Source organism: Sardina pilchardus, chromosome 5 (assembly GCF_963854185.1).
Source record: "Sardina pilchardus chromosome 5, fSarPil1.1, whole genome shotgun sequence".
NCBI classification, from domain to species: Eukaryota; Metazoa; Chordata; class Actinopteri; order Clupeiformes; family Clupeidae; genus Sardina; species Sardina pilchardus.
In genome coordinates, this window is record NC_084998.1 from 5,221,207 (window position 1) to 5,239,142 (window position 17,936).

At 50.6% G+C, this 17,936-nt stretch overlaps 1 protein-coding gene across 4 annotated transcripts in view; it reads right to left on the reverse strand.

The window, feature by feature from the left end:
- rapgef6 (Rap guanine nucleotide exchange factor (GEF) 6) overlaps positions 1-17,936 on the reverse strand; it is a 115,036-nt gene that overhangs the window by 39,674 nt on the left and 57,426 nt on the right. For all 4 annotated transcript variants that reach the window (XM_062536047.1, XM_062536046.1, XM_062536048.1 and 1 more), the window contains 8 exons: positions 14,769-14,900; positions 11,944-12,124; positions 11,173-11,309; positions 5,548-5,706; positions 4,184-4,336; positions 2,828-2,992; positions 2,151-2,258; positions 361-564 (listed from right to left, as the gene is read on the reverse strand). In XM_062536047.1, coding sequence (XP_062392031.1) covers positions 361-564; positions 2,151-2,258; positions 2,828-2,992; positions 4,184-4,336; positions 5,548-5,706; positions 11,173-11,309; positions 11,944-12,124; positions 14,769-14,900 — 1,239 coding nt within the window. The remainder of the gene's footprint in view (positions 1-360; positions 565-2,150; positions 2,259-2,827; positions 2,993-4,183; positions 4,337-5,547; positions 5,707-11,172; positions 11,310-11,943; positions 12,125-14,768; positions 14,901-17,936) is intronic.

Consider the following 17,936-nt stretch of genomic DNA (forward strand, 5'->3'; position numbering starts at 1 on the left):
GTAAATACTATGTGTGTGTGTGTGTGTGTGTGTGTGTGTGTGTGTGTGTGTGTGTGTGTGTGTGTGTGCGGAGCCTCACCTGGTCTCCGCGCTTGAGGTAAATACTATGTGTGTGTGTGTGTGTGTGTGTGTGTGTGTGTGTGTGTGTGTGTGTGTGTGTGTGTGGAGCCTCACCTGGTCGCCGCGCTTGAGGTAAATACTATGTGTGTGTGTGTGTGTGTGTGTGTGTGTGTGTGTGTGTGTGTGTGTGTGTGTGTGTGCGGAGCCTCACCTGGTCTCCGCGCTTGAGGTAAATACTATGTGTGTGTGTGTGTGTGTGTGTGTGTGTGTGTGTGTGTGTGTGTGTGTGCGGAGCCTCACCTGGTCTCCTCGCTTGAGTCCTGCCTCGGCCGCCTTGCTGCCCTCCTCCACGGCCTCCACGAAGATGCCGAATCCGCGCTCGCTGCCCCCCAGCAGGGAGAAGAGCAGCGGGGACTCACGAGACGGCTTCTGCAGCGTCACCTGCCGCCACTTGGCCTTGGCAGCGCACGCGATGTTCAGCAGCCGCAGGTGGCCCTTCATCTTCTACACATACGCACACACACACACACACACACACACACACACACACACACACAGAGACACAGACACACAGACACACAGAGACACAGAGACACACACACACACACACACACACACACACACACACACACACAGACACAGACACAGACACAGACACAGACACAGACACAGACACAGACACAGACACACACACAGACACACACACACACACACACACACACACACACACACACACACACACACACACACACACACACAGGGCCACAGAGGAAACACAGTCTCAGATTGACTCCCAGTATAACGACCATAACAGCTACAAGTTGCCATTATAGCCACATAGACACAAAGAGATGTGAAATATTAGCACTTGTGAGTTTGACCTTTAACATGTTCCTGTATCTGATCTTGTCTATATTAGGAGCAGTGAGCGCTCACACAACTGGACCAGCTTCATCTAGCACTGACCACAGACAGACATTCGCTTCATTCTGGTCTGTGTGTGTATGTGTGTGTGTGTGTTCACTCTAGTCTGTTAAAATAGTACTTAATGTTGCACCAACGTGTCCTAGTCGCACAACTCCTGGATTGTTCCCTTTTATTGTAATACGGTAAAAGTCCCGTTGGATAAAAGCTCAGCTAAATGACTAAATGTAAACATAGGAACAGAGCACAGTGCGTAGGAACAGCGCGCCCACACACACACACACACACACACACACACACACACACACACACACACACACACACACACACACACACACACTATAGGAGCTGAGGGCAGTGGACACACACAGACACACACACACACACACACACACACTATAGGAACTGATGGCAGTGGACACACACACACACACACACACACACACTAGGGCCAGAGAGCAATAGGCAGCGGGAGTAGCCCACCCAGGGAGCAGAGCAGCACCCCAGATGGTGTTTCCTATTAGACTACAATAACGTCGTTAACAGTTGGGATAACGGGACGTTGGAGCCCACCCTCACACAGGACACACACACACACACACACACACACACACACACACACACACACACACACACACACACACACACACACACACACACACACACACACACACGCACACACACACACACCCTCACGCAGGACGCACAAGGACAAGCTGCTGCTGCTGGTGACCGCTGTAATGAGTGCAGCACACGATACGCGAGTCCCATAAAAATATTGCATACGGTCAGCATTCGTTTGCCTATTATTGATATATACAGCACCCGTCGTTAAATTAAATATCCAGAGTGTAACTATCCTGACACTAAACCGTCACTCTTCACCGTCCCACTATTAGATAATGACTGCGCCATTAGTTATGAATGGCTTTAATAATGAATAATAATTACTAATAGAATGACTATCTGGCAGAATTGAACTGGAGCTGCTTAACGCTGATAGTGTTTTGCAAAGACCTCTATCTGATCGCCTTAACAGTGACCACCAACACACACCAACACTGAGCCTCAACGGGAAGTCAGAGAAGACTCCACACACACACACACACACACACACACACACTTCGAAGAGCACTTGGTGATGAGCACCAGCCAGTGCCACTCACCTCTCTTTCAAGATGCTTCTCAAAGTCCTCTAGGAAGTGGGTCATTTCTGGGTTCCCTTCAAAGTCGTTGAAATGGTTGTTCACCCACAAGAGCACTATTCTTGTGACCTGCACAGACACAGCAACAGACAGAGAGAGTTTAACCATTGAGGACCGCAGAAAAGCAAAAGGGTTCTGGGAGGCCCCTGGGAGCAACAACTTTGAGATACAGATCAGACTATCAAATCAAATCATCTCATCATCAGTGCATTTCTATTTCCTCTCTGTGGTCAATAGTTAAACACACATCAACTGCTTTTGTTGGCTGCTGAATTCTGCTAATTCTGCTTACGGCACTGCAGTACATTTGTATCAAAAGGTCAAATATGAAAATAATTGATCATTTATCAGCCTTCAATGAGTTTATATTCATTAGGTTTACATTTAAAGCAAAGAGAAAAAAACTGTTTGTTTTAATTAAGTAATCAAGAAAACATGGTTGCTCTGAATTGCATCAAGTAGGAGTTCCATTGGTCAAGTGAGCAACCTGAGACAAGGTTAGCATTAGTCCCAAGATTCAAACAAACAACCTTTAAGTCCTTTAGCCATACATAAAGTACCCACGCAAACACACCCACACACGCACACGCACACACACACACACACGCGCACACACACACACACACACACACACACACCGTGTCTCGGAGGGTGTCCATCTTGAACCATTCCAGCAGCTTGCGGCCAACGTCCATCGGGCTGGACAGGAAGGTGCGGTAGGTCAACAGGAAGTCCTCGATGTAGGTGGGGTCCACCACCGACGGCTCCTCCACCAGGTGCATGATCAGACGCTCCGGTGTCCCCTGGGAACACAACACACACCCCGGGATCAACTTGAGACCACACACACACACAGATACCAGAGACAGAGACCAGTCCAGACACACAGCAGCTGCTCTTTGCTTGGGACTCGGTGAACAGCGTGTGCTATTAGGAGGGCATCCTTAATGAGGCCATTTTTAAGGAAACTGACAGCCGTCACATGACTGGAGTGATTGTAAAGGAAACCAGAATTGCTTGACACGTACAGGATTAGAAACCAACACTCACTTCGGAACTGTAAGCTGTCCACAAAAAGGGAGAACTGATATATTACGAAAAAAACAAAAGCAATAAAAAAAAAAAAGAAAATGAAAGACATAAAATATATGACTTCATCAAAATTCCCCACTGCCAAAACTAATTAGAAAGTGTGTGTAATTCATTTGACATGCCATTGACTGTGTGGCGATGGAAGACAAAGGAGTGCTTCTGTAAAAGGCCCCCTCGGTTTCTCCTGCTCCTCCACAGCTCTCTCAGAGAGAAGCGGTCACATGAGGCACAGCGAGGCACAGCACAGCACAGCACAGCACAGCACAGCACAGCACAGCACAGCACAGCACAGCACAGCACAGCACAGCACAGCACAGCACAGCACAGCACAGCACAGCACGGGGGAAAGCACAGCACAGCACAGCACAGCACAGCACAGCACAGCACAGCACAGCACAGCACAGCACAGCACAGCACAGCACAGCACAGCACAGCACAGAAGAGTGAGCAGCCCAGCACGGGGGAAAGCACAGCGTTGCTCAAACCTCCAGAGAAACAACACGCTCAACTCACTAGAGATGGCCAAGCAGGTGACATGTGTTGTGCTGTTTTGAGTGTTTGTGCGCGTGTTTATTTGGAAGACACGATGTGTCCTATATCATTGGAACTCATGATAGGCTGCTGAACTGCTTTTCATCTACTGGATTATTCAGAGGATTTGATTCCAAAGGTAACTTGACTTGTAAAGTGGAATCAAACAAAGCCTATACAATGTGTGTGTGTGTGTGTGTGTGTGTGTGTAAGTAAGTAAGTAAGTAAAATGTATTTGTATAGCACATTTAAAACCAAAGTGCTTCACAATCAGTATATGAAAAAAATACATTAAAACAACATACAAGAATAAATAGAAGATGTGTGTGTGTGTGTGTGTGTGTGTGTGTGTGTCCTCTCCGCCCCCTCACCTTGATGACGATGTGTCCCTTGCGCGTCCCGCTGCGGTCCAGCTCCCGGTGCTCCTTCACCATGACGATCTCGCCCTCCTCCTCCACCTTGTGCGTGTTCTTCTCCACATGGTTGAGGATGCGCCAGTAGTCCTCTTGGGCGATGCACACAAACTGGTCCACAATCACATGGGGACACTTAGTGAACTGGTAGTAGAGCAGCACGCTACTCCTGACCAGCGTAGGGTACTCAAACAGCAGCAGGGCGGACTCGTAGTACCGAGACATGGAGGAGACCCGGGGACGTTCGGGCGATCGGAGAGGGGACGTTCGGCGGCGCACACCTCTCATGCATGCGGCCCGAACGGAGACTAAAGTGGCTATCTTAAAAAAAGGTGACCGTCGCTCGCACTTCTCGGAATGTTACAAAGGGAAGTGCTGCGTGTGTGTCGCGCTGAAGGACCAGAGAAGTGGTGAATACACCCACACACACACACACACGCGCACGCACACACACACACACACTCACATCGCACATGCAGACGCACAAACTCAAACTTGCTCTAAGCCTATAAAAGAAAAGTCACCCTGTGTTGTTCAACAGACATCATCTTCCTGCACTATTTTTAGGCGCAGGTCTCTGCTCTGGTTGGCGGCGACACTAAACCACAGCACACACTGTTGCTCAGCAGCAGTTCACAAACAGGTCGGCCCGAGAGAGGAAGAGCCTCCAAAAGAGTGGCCACAGCTTAGGGACAGCCAAACTCACACACTGCGATCACGGCCATGAGTAACGTGGACCATACGAAATCATGTCATTCAGGAGCAGCGGTACGTTTCAACGGGACAGAGAATAGCAGAACCGAAAGAAGCACATAACAATCGGCGTGTTGGGAAAAGAGAGCTATTGTCTCCTTCTGCAGATATGCAGTGGCTGTAAGTTTTGGAAGTGGCTGCTGCACCTGCTAAAAACGCGTCAAGATGTGATACTAATGAGTAGCACATGGTTAGTAATGGCATTAATAGACTTAACTAATAACTCATAGACTATATTGTATTTACCGTATACACATATACACCATATAACTGGAGGCTATATGATATACCATAACAGGAAGTGTTTCACACGCACATGCACATACATACGTGCACACACACACACACACACGCACGCACACACACGCACACATACACACACACACACACGCACGCACGCACGCACTCACACACACGCACACACACACGCGCACACACACACACACACACACGCACGCACGCACTCACACACACGCACACACACTCACACACACACACGCACACTCGCACACACACACGCACGCACACACACACACACACACACACACAGGAGCCTGAGGGCGTCTCACCTGGCAGTCGTCCCCCTTGGTGCGCACCAGGCCGCTCATGTACTGCTTGTCCAGCGAGGGCGAGATGCCGAAGCTGTTGCCCATGCACAGGAGCTCCGCGCGGCCGTCCGCGTGGCCGATCTCCACCGAGCCGTTCACGATCACGTACCACAGGTCCAGCTGCAGGGGGCGACAGAGAGGGATGAGAGACGCCTGGACGCACAGGCCACGCCTGACCGGGTGTGTGTGTGGGGCTTATCCTGGCCGTTACGCTGTGCACACGCCTGACCGGGTGTGTGTGTGGGGCTTATCCTGGCCGTTACGCTGTGCACACGCCTGACCGGGTGTGTGTGTGGGGCTTATCCTGGCCGTTACGCTGTGCACACGCCTGACCGGGTGTGTGTGTGGGGCTTATCCTGGCCGTTACGCTGTGCACACGCCTGACCGGGTGTGTGTGTGGGGCTTATCCTGGCCGTTACGCTGTGCACACGCCTGACCGGGTGTGTGTGTGGGGCTTATCCTGGCCGTTACGCTGTGCACACGCCTGAGCGGGTGTGTGTGTGGGGCTTATCCTGGCCGTTACGCTGTGCACACACCTGAGCGTGTGTGTGTGTGGGGCTTATCCTGGCCGTTACGCTGTGCACACACCTGAGCGTGTGTGTGTGTGGGGCTTATCCTGGCCGTTACGCTGTGCACACACCTGAGCGTGTGTGTGTGGGGCTTATCCTGGCCGTTACGCTGTGCACACACCTGAGCGTGTGTGTGTGGCTTATCCTGGACGTTACGCTGTGCACACACCTGAGCGTGTGTGTGTGGCTTATCCTGGACGTTACGCTGTGCACACACCTGAGCGTGTGTGTGTGGGGCTTATCCTGGACGTTACGCTGTGCACTTCCCACCTCTTGGCAGGTGCAGGACTAATGAAACTTGCTTCAGTAAAAGAGGATAAATGTCCGCAACACTGCTTTGAGCTCTCATATTTTAATGTTAAAAAAAGATAAGCAACGTTTTCGACCCTGCAGGCAAAATGTACTGTAGGGTCAAAACCAAAGATTCTAGAACAGAGCAAGATGGATCAGTTGCGTCAAAAGAATGAAGTACGGTACAGGACGCCATTTCGGTAAGCTCAGCAACATTTCTGACACAGTTCCAATCATATAAACCCACTTCAACAGCTGTTTTTGCCGTTGCCAGCTGTTTTTTGTTTTGTTTTGTTACTCGGTAATGATCTGGCCGTGTGAAAGGCACGATTTATTACTTTTCGGCTTACCAAAATGGCGCCCATGGAGCGTTAAAATGTACTTCAAAAAATCCAACGTATTCTCCGGCCAGTGATCCATCTTGCTCTGTTCTAGAATCTTTGGTCAAAACGTTACTTATCCTGGGCGGCCACAAAAGGGTTCTTGGGGTGGTAGAACCATGCAGGCTTTAAAGAACCCGTAGGGGTTCCTTTGATGAACCCTTCAAAATGCTTTAAAGAGCCATTTAGGGGCGCCATATATGAAGCATGCAATAGAACCATTTGAGGTGCTATATATATACTGTATATATTGAGTGCATGATGAAGAGAGAGGTCAGGTACATGTACTGTACGCCTGACCAGGAAGGCTCAAGGGGCCTGCTGTTCTCTCCTAGACATTTGTTGCATTTTCAATACATTATCTTTTTGGTTTAAACGGCTTGGTTTCAAGTGTCCCTTGTTACATAGCAATGTGGAATGAGCCCGCTGCTACATATTGGGAGTGCAGAACGTGTTCAGGATTCCACCAGACCTCCCTTGACATGCCAGACCAGTGGGGAAGAAGTGCCTATGCAGCAGAACTATCCAAATATTGCCGTGGTGATTAATTGTAACAGTATTAGCACTGATTATTGACTGAATCAAGGCGTGGCTACACTCTCATCCACTACAGCACACATAGAGTACGCTCACACAGACTCATGATTCAGCTCACTGACAACACGAAGCCGCCCACAGAGAGAATGCACAAACAGTGATCTCTCTTGGGGACATATTTTACCAAGAGGCTACATATTACATTAACTGATACACTAGGGAGTAAGGGTTTCATATTTATTCACATACTTCTTTTAGTCACAGTATTTTAAGACTTCATTTTGTGACATTTTTCTTTTATTGTCTTTTGTTTTGAAATCGTTCAATATTCTGTTCTTTTCTCTAGAACTGCCCTTCTGCAGAGCACTTTGAGTGTCAGTGACTGTGCGGAAGGTGCTCCAAAAATAACCGTTTGATTGACTGATTTGACAGACAGCAGAGAGCACATGAGCCAGTCCCCCCCCCCCACACACACACACACACACCCCACAGAGACAGCACTTCAGACGGCTCCATCGACGCCATGGTCGCCTCTATCAGCCCGGCACTGTCCACTTTTCAATCATGAATAATCCATGACCGAATCGCAATCTATATCACACGTTTAGGCGAGACACTAAGACTCTACGAGCCGATTAGCTCCGATGGCTCAAGCAAACAGGAACCTCCAGAGAGAGAGAGAGAGAGAGAGAGAGAGAGAGAGAGAGAGAGAGAGAACATGTGAGTCTCTCAAAAGGGCATCCTGGTGCATTAACACTGATAAGATGAAGGTCCTCTTTCCCCGTGGCTCTCTTGACAGTGCTGCCGTCCCCTGTGTGTTAATAAAATTGGTCTGGGAGTTAAATTTATTATTATGCTGTCACGCCGGCTTGGGTGCGCACTTCCTAAAAGATTTGCCTTTTAGGCGGCCATGTAAGTTAATTCATTATCCCAGCAGCCCGGACTAATGATTGATGACACACGCCAACGCGCAGAGCGCCGCAAGCACACATAAGCACGGATCGTATACACTGCACAGCGCGCGCGCACACACACACACGTACTGTATACACACACACACACACGTATACACCACGTATACACACACACACACGAACACGCGCACACACACACACACGAGCACGCGCACGCGCACACGCACACGCACACGCACACACGTATACACACACACACACGAGCACGCGCACGCGCACACGCACACGCACACGCACACGCACACACACACACACACGTATACACACACGTATACACACGCACACACACACACACACACACACGTACACACACACACACACACACACACGCACACACACACGCACACACACACACACACACACACACACACACACACACACACACACACACACACACACACACACACACACACACACACACACGTACACACACACACACACACACACACACGTACACACACACACACACACACAGAGTTTAAAGTGGTCTGCATATATACACACACGTACGTACACACACACACACACACACACACACACGTACTCACACGTACACACACACACACACACACACACACACGTACACACACACACAGAGTTTAAAGTGGTCTGCATATATACACACACGTACGTACACACACACACACACACACACACACACGTACTCACACGTACACACACACACACACACACACACAGAGTTTAAAGTGGTCTGCATATATACACACACGTACGTACACACACACACACACACACACACACACGTACTCACACGTACACACACACACACACACACACACACACACGTACACACACACACACACAGAGTCTAAAGTGGTCTGCACAGCACCAGAGTGGAAGAGAGGGCTGCCATGGAGCCTCTTCTCACACACTGCACTAATCAACACTGACAAATGGCGGACGTTCCATCTCACATCTCGCTCAGTGTCCATCGGAGGTCTTGGCAGAGTACCTATGGGGTGGACGGCCATCGCATCTCTGTGTCCACTCTAGAGGAACACACTCTGAGAGGAGATGCATATCCAGGGGCAACGTACGGATTAACTGAGTGACTGGGTATATTCATTTACCGGGTAGTATAATCATATCAGGCACTATTTTCATGGTATTCTATTTCCTCTAAGTATGATCAAGTAATGATGTATTCACTTCAGTCAGCCAGAACACTTAAGTACACACACTTGCTGAAGCAGAGCCAACAAGCTGTACTGTATGCAGCAGTGCTCGGTTTGCACCTCCAAGACGTGGTCACTGTGGTGTGTGTGTGTGTGTGTTACGCTGGCTCACCTCTTGTCTGTCCTGTGGTGTGTGTGTGTGTGTGTGTGTGTGTGTGTGTGTGTGAGTGTGTTACGCTGGCTCACCTCTTGTCTGTCCTGTGGTGTGTGTGTGTGTGTGTGTGTGTGTGTGTGTGTGTGTGTTACGCTGGCTCACCTCTTGTCTGTCCTGTGGTGTGTGTGTGTGAGTGCTATGCTGGCTCACCTCTTGTCTGTCCTGTGGTGTGTGTGTGTGTGTGTGTGTGCATGTATGTATGTGTTACGCTGATTCACCTCTTGTCTGTCCTGTGGTGTGTGTGTGTGTGTGTGTGTGTGTGTGTGTGTGTGTGTGTGTGTTACGCTGATTCACCTCTTGCCTGTCCTGTGGTGTGTGTGTGTGTGTGTGTGTGTGTGTGTGTGTGTGTTACGCTGATTCACCTCTTGCCTGTCCTGTGGTTTGTGTGTGTGTGTATGTGTTACGCTGATTCACCTCTTGTCTGTCCTGTGGTGTGTGTGTGTGTGTGTGTGTGTGTATGTGTTACGCTGATTCACCTCTTGTCTGTCCTGTGGTGTGTGTGTGTGTGTGTGTGTGTGTATGTATGTATGTGTTACGCTGATTCACCTCTTGTCTGTCCTGTGGTGTGTGTGTGTGTGTGTGTGTGTGTGTGTGTGTGTGTTACGCTGATTCACCTCTTGCCTGTCCTGTGGTGTGTGTGTGTGTGTGTGTGTGTGTGTGTGTTACGCTGATTCACCTCTTGTCTGTCCTGTGGTGTGTGTGTGTGTGTGTGTGTGTGTGTGTGTGTGTGTGTGTATGTGTGTATGTGATACGCTGATTCACATCTTGTGTGTGTGTCTGTGTGTGTGTGTGTGTGTGTGTGTGTATGTGTTACGCTGATTCACCTCTTGTCTGTCCTGTGGTGTGTGTGTGTATGTGTTACGCTGATTCACCTCTTGTGTGTGTGTGTGTGTGTGTGTGTATGTGTTACGCTGATTCACCTCTTGTCTGTCCTGTGGTGTGTGTGTGTGTGTGTGTGTGTGTGTGTGTGTGTGTGTGTATGTGTATGTGTTACGCTGATTCACCTCTTGTCTGTCCTGTGGTGTGTGTGTGTGTGTGTGTGTGTGTATGTGTTACGCTGATTCACCTCTTGTCTGTCCTGTGGTGTGTGTGTGTGTGTGTGTGTGTGTGTGTGTGTGTATGTGTTACGCTGATTCACCTCTTGTCTGTCCTGTGGTGTGTGTGTGTGTGTGTGTGTGTGTGTGTGTGTATGTGTTACGCTGGTTCACCTCTTGTCTGTCCTGTGGTGTGTGTGTGTGTGTGTGTGTGTGTGTGTGTGTGTGTGTGTGTGTATGTGTTACGCTGAATCACCTCTTGTCTGTCCTGTGGTGTGTGTGTGTGTGTGTGTGTGTGTGTGTGTGTGTGTGTGTGTGTGTGTATGTGTTACTCTACGCTGATTCACCTCTTGTCTTTCCTGTGGTGTGTGTGTGTGTGTGTGTGTGTGTGTGTGTGTGACGCTCACCTCTTGTCTGTCCTGTGGTGTGTGTGTGTGTGTGTGACGCTCACCTCTTGTCTGTCCTGCAGGATGACGGTGGCCGCCTGCTCCACCACCTCGAACACCATGACGGTGCACAGCTCCCTCCTCACAGACATCGTCATGTTGGCAAACGCAGGCAACTGGTGCATGAACTCCAGGAGCTGCTCTGGATGGGGAAAAGCACAGGGGACAGAGAGAGAGAGAGAGAGAGAGAGAGAGAGAGAGAGAGAGAGAGAGAGAGAGAGAGAAGGGAGAGGGAGGAGTGGGAGGGCAGGTAGACAGAGAGGGAGAGATAGAGAGAGAGAAGGGACAGGGAAGGGAGAGAAAGAGAGAGAGATAGAGAGTGAGAGTGGAGGGAGAGAGAGAGAGGGAGGAGTAGGAAGGTAGAGGTAGAGGGAGAGGGAGAGAGAGATATAGAGAGAGAAGGGAGGGACAGGGAAGGGAGAAATGGAGAGAAAGAAAGTGAGAGAGAAAGAGGGAGAGAGAGAGAGAGGGATGGTGAATGAGTTGTTATCTGATAAGGGCAGACAGCACCTGTGGGGGCACGGTGAGTTCTCACCCTTTTTCCAGCCCCTCTGCTGGAGCACAGGCACTGCCCTAGAACAGGGTGACCTCAGCCTACATACTGTACCAGGCAACGCACACACACAGCCAGAGCCCACCTTAGTGGTGAACGGACAGAAAAACACACACACACACACACACACACACAAACACACTCTCTCTCTCTCACACACACACACACACACACACACACTCTCTCTCTCTCTCTCACACACACACACACACACACCACTCACCGATGTCGTCGTCGGTGCGGTCAGCCGGGTCCTTCTCCAGACACTCGCGCACCAGGTCTCGCCCCAGCAGAGGGTCCGTGGCCCGCTCCAGGTCTTCGTCTTCCTCCTCCTCTTCCTCAGAGTCCACGGCGGCCTCTGGCAGCCCCGACAGGTCCACATCTCCCACCTCGCTCTCTGTGGCCTATGGGACACACCATCATCATCACCATCACCATCATCATCATCATCCTCATCATCATCATCATCATCATCATCATCATCATCATCATCATCATCATCTTCAGTTGCAGACAAATTATTATTATTTGTCTTTTTTTTAATAACTTCTTGCAGCGTAATAGATTTCCATGCAGCATACTGACAGCCAAACTCCATCAGTGATATACAGTACACCCCCATTTTCTTGGGTCTTGGGTAGAGAACTTGTGGGAAATCAGATCTTAGAACAAAAAAGAACCCTTAACCGATGCCTTTGATACACACACGTTCCAATGGCAAATCCCCTGGTCAAATTTCAAGCAGTCCTGACAAAAAGCGCATAATCAATCCGTTTAGTGCTACCCAAGCCTCGTGCTCATGCACTGGCCGATAACTGGCCATGGCAGACTTAAGCGCGGACTGAAAACCGCAGACAGGATTGTGGCTACTGAGCTCCAAGGGGCCAGTGGCGGTGGTTTTCCTTCAAGTCCACCAGGAAGAACTTAGAGCCAGAGGTACTGTAAGGGGCCCAGCTACAGTACAATACACGGAAGGGAGAGGGCCTATTGTTTAGGGGGGGCGGGGGTGGGCCTTCTTTCACATATTTGACTGGACCATTATGAACACACTTTTTTTCTTTCTTGTTGTTGTTTGAAGGGTTTATCTTCATGCTGTCCTGGCTAACGTCAGCACAGGTTTCCTGCCTCCTGAGGGGAGTTGAAGTCTTAACCAAAACAAAAGCCAGACAATTAGGAGAGGAGCGGGGAGCACAGGCAGGTAGGAGACCAGAGGGCCCGTGTAGCGGTCATCAGAGAGAGACGCGTTCTCATGGGCCTGGAGACCAGAGGGCCCGTGTAGCGGTCATCAGAGAGAGACGCGTTCTCATGGGCCTGGAGACCAGAGGGCCGCGTGTACCGGTCATCAGAGAGAGACGCGTTCTCATGGGCCTGGAGAGCGGAGGGCCCGTGTAGCAGATAGAGAAGCGTTCTCATGGGCCTGGAGAGCGGAGGGCCCGTGTAGCAGATAGAGAAGCGTTCTCACTCATGGGCCTGGAGAGCAGAGGGCCCGTGTAGCGGTCATCAGATAGAGAAGCGTTCTCACTCATGGGCCTGGAGAGCGGAGGGCCCGTGTAGCAGATAGAGAAGCGTTCTCATGGGCCTGGAGAGCGGAGGGCCCGTGTAGCAGATAGAGAAGCGTTCTCACTCATGGGCCTGGAGAGCAGAGGGCCCGTGTAGCGGTCATCAGATAGAGAAGCGTTCTCACTCATGGGCCTGGAGAGCGGAGGGCCCGTGTAGCAGATAGAGAAGCGTTCTCACTCATGGGCCTGGAGAGCAGAGGGGGACGAGCGGCGCGGCACACGCGTAGCTTAGCGTAGACAGACACCAGCTGAGGCCCTGAGATGAATGACTGGGAGGGACGGTGATAGCGAGGGAGAACGTGTGGAGCCTATCAGCAGGCCTGGGATAAGGGAGAGCACAGCTCGCTCTCTCTCTTGCTCTCTCACTCTAGCTCTCTCTCTCTTGCTCTCTCTCGCTCTAGCTCTCTCTCTCTTGCTCTCTCTCTCTTGCTCTCTCTCTCTTGCGCTCTCTCTCTTGCTCTCTCTCTTTCGCTCTCTCACTGTAGCTCACTCTCTCTAGCTCTCTCTCGCTTGCTCTCTAGCTCTCTCTCGCTCTCTCTCTCTCTCTCTGTATAGCTCTCTCTCTCGCTCTCCCTCTCTTGTAGGAGGGGTAATGATTTTAAATGACCATGACAGCCCAGGGAAGATTAGGGAGGCCCACATCTCCTCACTGTCAGGGCCAAAGATACAAGGTTGTTCCGCAGATACAAATAGCGTCTCGACAGCATTAGCTCAAGATATGGACAACAGGCAACAGTTTTTAGGGCAAGCTTTGCTTCTCCATCCCTTTTACACTTGTTTATCACTTTTCATTTTGTAATGTAAAGGCACCTAACCCCTCACTGCTCCCCGAGCGCCGCTGGTTGGGCAGGCAGCTCACTGCTCTGGGTTGTGTGATTCACCTCACTGTGTGTTCACTGTGTGCTGTGTGTTCACTAATTCGGTTAAATTGGGTTGAATGCAGAGAACTGAATTTCCCTCACGGGATCAAAAAAATATATATTCTATTTCTTCTATTCTATGTCTTTGCAGATATGCAAGTACACACTGAAATAGGACAACAAACACAGTGGGAGGGAGAGTGGGAGAGTATCAATCAGTCACGTAATGGGAGGGTGAGTCTAATGTAATGTACTATATACAGCTTTAGGATGTGCTGAAATGGAGGGGGGTGGTGGGGGTTGAGGGGGGGTGGTGGTGGTATGAGCTTCCTTTTACGCCAGCAGCCAGAGAGACAGACAGACAGGGAAACAGGGAGACACCTTTCCTGTCTGCTGTCTGCTGCCCACCAGAGCACACTAAAGAGGACTACAGCCAAGACCTTCAGCTCCATTCACCTCAACAACACACACATCAGTCTCCGTCTGCTCCGGCCAATCAAATCATAGCCACTGCAGCCGGCCGGCCTCTGGTCCACTGTCCAATACAAAAGACTCTGACAGCGTCTTTTGATGTTTCCTCGTTTGAATTATTTATCATGAGCTTTTGTGGGACAGAGGGCGGGCCCTACCTGGTAGATATCCGATAGGCTGCTGCTGCCGGAGTCACTGGCGATGCTGCACCCTGACTGGCTGGGAGCCATGTGCATCATCTGCTGGTGGGGGTGGTCTGTGAGATGCATTTTGTTGAGGTCTCCAGGAAGCTGTTGAGAGAAAGACAGACAGTCAGACAGACAGTCAGACAGACAGAAACAGGTAGGAATCTCAGTAACATCTCACTGTAGTACGCCATCATAGGCCACACATTCAGTAGGGCAACCAGAAGGCTCACACAGTCAAGGCTATCCAGACAGACAACACAGACACAGACACAGACACAGACACAGACACAGACACAGACACAGACACAGACACAGACACACCCACACTACAACACAGCTGTAAATATTAGAAATCCCTCTCCCTCTCCCCCCTCCTCTCTAGAAACAGGCTGCAGCTCTTGCGTTTGACAGCTGACCTATGAGAGCAACTCTGCTCCAGCACCTTCCCCCCCCCCGGCTCAGTCACCGTAAATCTGACGCTAGCCACCGCCGGCCCCCTCTTTACGACCCTACAGCCCCCCCCCCCCCCCCCCCCACAGCGTCTGTTATGACAGTGGCACCATCAATATGACAGCACGGCCGCTTCAGGGCAACGGACTGGAGAGCACATTCTTCAAAACATAAACACACAAAGACACGTGCACACACACACACACACACACATACGCATACACACACACACACCTACTGTAAACACACTGATGCGTGAAAGCAAAATGCCACTGAGGAAGAAATATACCAGTTTATAGTGCGATAACAACAGTATGTCAAAAGGTCTCAGTAAATGGTGACGCATCAGTATTGTCCAAGTGTGAGTAATAGTCAGGTGGAATAAAAAGGTGAGCGCATGTTTAATATGAATTAGAAAAAAAAAAAAAAAAAAAGACAATCACACAAACACTATTTTCCTCAATTCCACCTGGCTTCGAGCTACACGGAGGTGAGATACAAATCTCCATATGTTTTCAACCAATTCTTTGTATTATTCGATTCAGCAAAATATTCTGCTGCAGCAGCAGCAGCAGCACAAATAAATCAGCACGAGGCTCCTTGGCCTCGCTTATCTGAGAGAACCCAATTGAGCTCAATTCTGCACCGTAATGACAAGCATAGACCGGTCCGCGCGCACAAAAACCAAAACAGACGACATCCCGGAACAATACCAAAAAAAAAAAACCCTCTGGACACAGAGACAAAGGAACACCCTGTAGCCACATTCACATGACCTACACAGCACCCACACAAGGTGACGGCTAAACGAAAGCAACGCTTCGGACGAAAAAAAACGGAAGCAAGCCGAGGTCTTACCGGGCCGAAGTGCACCTGCGACTCTCTCCGACAAAGGCCCACGCCGCAACACCCCTCGTCCATGGCAGCGTCGACTGAGAGCCCGAGCGCCAGCGTCCAGACAAGCCTCCGCCACCTCCATCACCTCCAGAGTCGTCATGCCAACATGCAATATTTAATATGCTCCGTCTACACGGGCGACACCACTTAGCCCCCCATTGGCCTCCAAAATACACACACACACACGCACACACACGCACACACACACACTTACCAGGAGCAAAAGGGGAGGGGGGTGTATTACAGAGCGATCCTCATCCTAAGCCTCAGTTGACCACTTCAATATCACTTTAATGTCCACGCCTACTCTAAGTTCAGGGGAGTCCCAAATCCACTGCACAGCTTAAAGAGAGGAGGAGCATTAGAGGGGGTCCCAGAGAGGAGGCCGCTGGAGCTTTGATCCGCTCCAGACATCCAGCGCCGCGCGGAGCAGCGCAGGGGAGCAGCCATAAGGGTCCCCACCCAGATGGACATGAGGGGAGGAGAGGAGAGAGGAGAGGAGAGAGGAGGAGGAGAGGAGAGGAGAGGAGAGGGAGAGGAGAGGAGAGGAGAGGAGAGGAGAGGAGAGGAGAGGAGAGGAGAGGAGAGGAGAGGAGAGGAGAGGAGAGGAGAGGGAGAGGAGAGGAGAGGAGAGGAGAGGAGAGGAGAGGAGAGGAGAGAAGGGGAGAGGAGAGGAGAGGAGAGAGAGGAGCGGAGAAGAAAGGAGAGGAGAGGAGAGGAGGGAGAGGAGAGGAGAGGAGAGGAGAGGAGAGCTGAGAGGAGTGCGCAGGCTGGAGGAGTGGGGGTATGAATAATGGAGCACCGCTGCTGCTGCTCCTCCAGCACTCGTCCACGGGACCCTCTCAAACACACACACACACACACACACCACACACACACACACACACACACACACACACACACACACACACACACAGCACCTCCAGGTGATAACTGTGGTGTCTCAATGTCCACACTGCGCACGTGCTGTGTGTCATGCTTTTCGTTGAGAGCCAACAGTAACTCTAATGCAGATGTGAGAGACAGTCAAACACACTGTACACTACTATCTGACTTTCAGGTGAAATGTATGGAAAATGTAAAACGTTCACGATACAGTGGTATCATATCATGAAAAGAGGGCATTTAAGTAGAAGCATGCAATGGTGATTTCCTCTTCTATTGAAACAAAGGCCAACAAATTAGTGAGTCGGGAGTGGCTGGACACATGCTAAAGGCAGAGAGTATTTTCACCCATACGAACAGTAACCTCACTGTGGGTTTAAGCCTAAGAGGTATTGACAGTTACAGATATTGACCCAAGATGGATCACACATCTCGCCACTCCAGCGCCGGGATCCAGCGGATCTCCAGAGGGGATCTGATCTGATCGATGCGCTGCCCGCCCTTCCCCTGTCAGTCAAGGCCAAGCTCCAGGCACCCTGCTCTGGGAAAGGCCGTCAATCAGGAGGCCGACTGCGCTGCCTGGCATGGATGCAATGACGTCTGCCTCTCTATGTGGTGTGTGTGTGTGTGTGTGTGTGTGTGTGTGCTGTTGTCAAGATAGGGAAGTTAATGGCACAGTCTCGCCCTAGGAGCATTAGATGTGACAGAGAGGCTGTGCTAATTGCTGTAGTCTTGCAGCGCTCGCTCTCTCTCTCTCTCACACACACACACACACACACACACACACACACACACACACACACACACACTTCCCTTAATTACACTCGGGGTCTTGGCCCGCCCCACTCCCCCCCCGCCGACCCCCCCGGCCAGGGGGTCCCCCCTGCTCCACATGAATAAATGATT